Source organism: Guillardia theta (genome assembly GCF_000315625.1).
Source record: "Guillardia theta CCMP2712 unplaced genomic scaffold GUITHscaffold_666, whole genome shotgun sequence".
Classification (NCBI taxonomy): Eukaryota; class Cryptophyceae; order Pyrenomonadales; family Geminigeraceae; genus Guillardia; species Guillardia theta.
The window spans coordinates 1-2,225 of NW_005434068.1; the positions used below are offsets into that span (position 1 = coordinate 1).

Consider the following 2,225-nt stretch of genomic DNA (forward strand, 5'->3'; position numbering starts at 1 on the left):
TGCGCTGCCTCAAGGTCGATCCGTCTTGATAACTCTTCCTCCTCCTCCTCCTTCTCCTCCTCTTCCTTTTCCCATCTTCGTCCTTCTCAAGGATCTCTACATTGCTTGTCGATTCCAAGTTTCTCGGTCCCCCTTCCTCCTCCCTCACGCTGCCGCAGATCCCCAACACCAGGGCCTTTCACAACATCACCAAGATTCAAGACGCCCTCGACCTCTTCGAGAGGCTCAAGAAGGACGCGCGACTGAAGGTGTGTTTTCTCTCCTTTTCCTCCTACACTGCCTCCTCAGCCAAGTCCTCTCCTCCTCCTCCTCCCTCTGCCTTTCTTCTTCCTCTGCTCCTCCCATCCTCTCGCTGCCCGTTCCCTCCCCCTCCTTCAATGTCCTTTGATCGCCTCCGCAGGAGTTCGACGCTCAGAACCAGGAGGAGTTCGAAGACGCTGCTGGCAACGTGCTGAGCAAGAAGACCTACCAAGATCTTCTCCGCCAAGGCCTCTTGTAATCACTCAATAAGTTGTACCATCAAGGCCCTGCCTCCCGCCTCCCCCCCTCCTGCTTGTCCTGCACCAGGCTGAAAGATCCGACAAGGCAGGAGTACTCCATGTCTGCGATGTTCCCCCACAGCACGTGACCTTGCACCTGCTGGGAAGTCAGAGGGGAGAGGAAGAGGAACAGGCGGAAGAGGAGTAAGGGAAAAAGGATGTCGAGCAATTCAGTGATCTCTGGAATTGAAACTGGAGCACAGTCGGGCTGGTAGACAAGTGAAGAGAAATCAAAGGGCAGAGCAGGACGAGTAGTGAGAGACAGAGAGGGGAGGGAGGGGGGATAGTGATGCAGGGAGGGAAGCAGCAGCAGCAGCAGCAGCAGCAGCACTGAGCAGCATGTCATGTATTCCTCTCCTCTTCGCACCTCAACCGGTGGCCTCTCCTCCTCCCATCGCGCGTCCTCCTTGTACAGGGCCAACTCCTCCTCCAGCTGAAGCGACCGAGCCGGGCGGATCTTTCCCAGCATCCGGTAGTCGGCGTTGAGAGCCAGTCCCCAGCAAAGGCTTCTCCTCACCCACAGCCACAGGTGCGTTCCCTTGTGCTGCTGCGCCCCAGTCGCCTCCTCCTCCCTGTACACCCCCCACCTGCCCGCCAGCTTCATGCTCTCTTCTCCGACCGAGCAAAAGTCTCCGCTCTCCTCCAGCTCCAGCTGCACCAGCATAGGGCTCTCCTCCAGCATCCCCTGCAGTGTCCACCTGCCTCCCAGCTGCCCTCTCCCAAACGCGAGCACCTTCTGCTGCTGCTTCCTGGCCGCAAGAGACGCGTTAGGATGCGCCCGTAAGGTCTGCTGCATGCTGAAGGTCCCCACGAACTCTCCGTCCTCGCTCCCCTCCTCGATGTGCCCCTCGAGCACCGGCGAGGTCGAGTTCCTCCCCCTTAGCTGTCCCAGCAGGTGAAGGCGGGAGCCTCCAGGCAGGTTCACGTTGATCACGATCTTTGTAAGCTTCGGGTAGGCAGACCATCTCGCCTGATCTAGCAGAATCCTTCCTCCCTCACTGTCATCTCCTCCTTCTTCCTTCCTCCCTCCCTCCTCTCTCCTTGATACTTTCTCCTGCCTCCTCCCTCCTCCTGCTTCTCTTCCCTTGTTTGTTTCCACCACCATCCCGTTCTCAGCCAGCCAGACTGAAGTCGAGAAACTCTCTCCTTCTATTGTGTACTTCACATCCCACACCCCAACCAGCCCCTTTGCTTCCGGCGCGCTCATCCTCAAGTTCTTCCAAACTCCTGCTGCTCGACACCAAGGGAGAGAACGCGGGCGAAGTCGCAGCAGGAGATCGCTGGGGAATGCGACGAATGCTGAAGACGATGAGAACATGAACGAGATGAAGAAGGAAACGAGCAGGAAATTTCTTTTTGTCATCCTGTTGTACTTGACCTCAAGTGAATTGAACCTGAAAGGATATAAGAGAAAACAGCACTGCCAGGCAACAAAGCGAAAGGCTAATAAAGGATGACAGGTGGGATAGTGCAATGCCGAGATGAACATGGAAATAAGTACGACAGGGGCAGCGAAGGGGAGCAGGGTTGCTAGTGGTGTAAAGTTGGTACAGCAAGTTGTCAAGAAGAGCAGCTGGAATAAAGGAGACCGAACAAAGGTTGAGGAAAATGGGAGAGGAGGGGAGAGAAGGGGAGAAGAGAGGAGAGGGAGGATAGAGAGGAGAGGAGAGGAGAGGAGGAGGGAGG

General features: G+C 56.4%; 2 protein-coding genes across 2 annotated transcripts; one reads left to right on the forward strand and one right to left on the reverse strand.

Moving 5' to 3' along the window:
* Positions 1 to 158: 158 nt before the first annotated feature.
* Positions 159 to 499, forward strand: GUITHDRAFT_123012 (hypothetical protein; the record flags this gene model as incomplete). Its single annotated transcript, XM_005817695.1, has 2 exons — positions 159 to 248; positions 401 to 499. Coding segments are annotated over 2 exons (189 nt in total), but the record flags the coding sequence as incomplete, so codon positions are not given.
* A 20-nt stretch (positions 500 to 519) lies between these two features.
* GUITHDRAFT_149680 (hypothetical protein) lies at positions 520 to 1,933 on the reverse strand (the record flags this gene model as incomplete). Its single annotated transcript, XM_005817696.1, has 2 exons — positions 520 to 636; positions 907 to 1,933. Coding segments are annotated over 2 exons (1,144 nt in total), but the record flags the coding sequence as incomplete, so codon positions are not given.
* Positions 1,934 to 2,225: the final 292 nt, after the last annotated feature.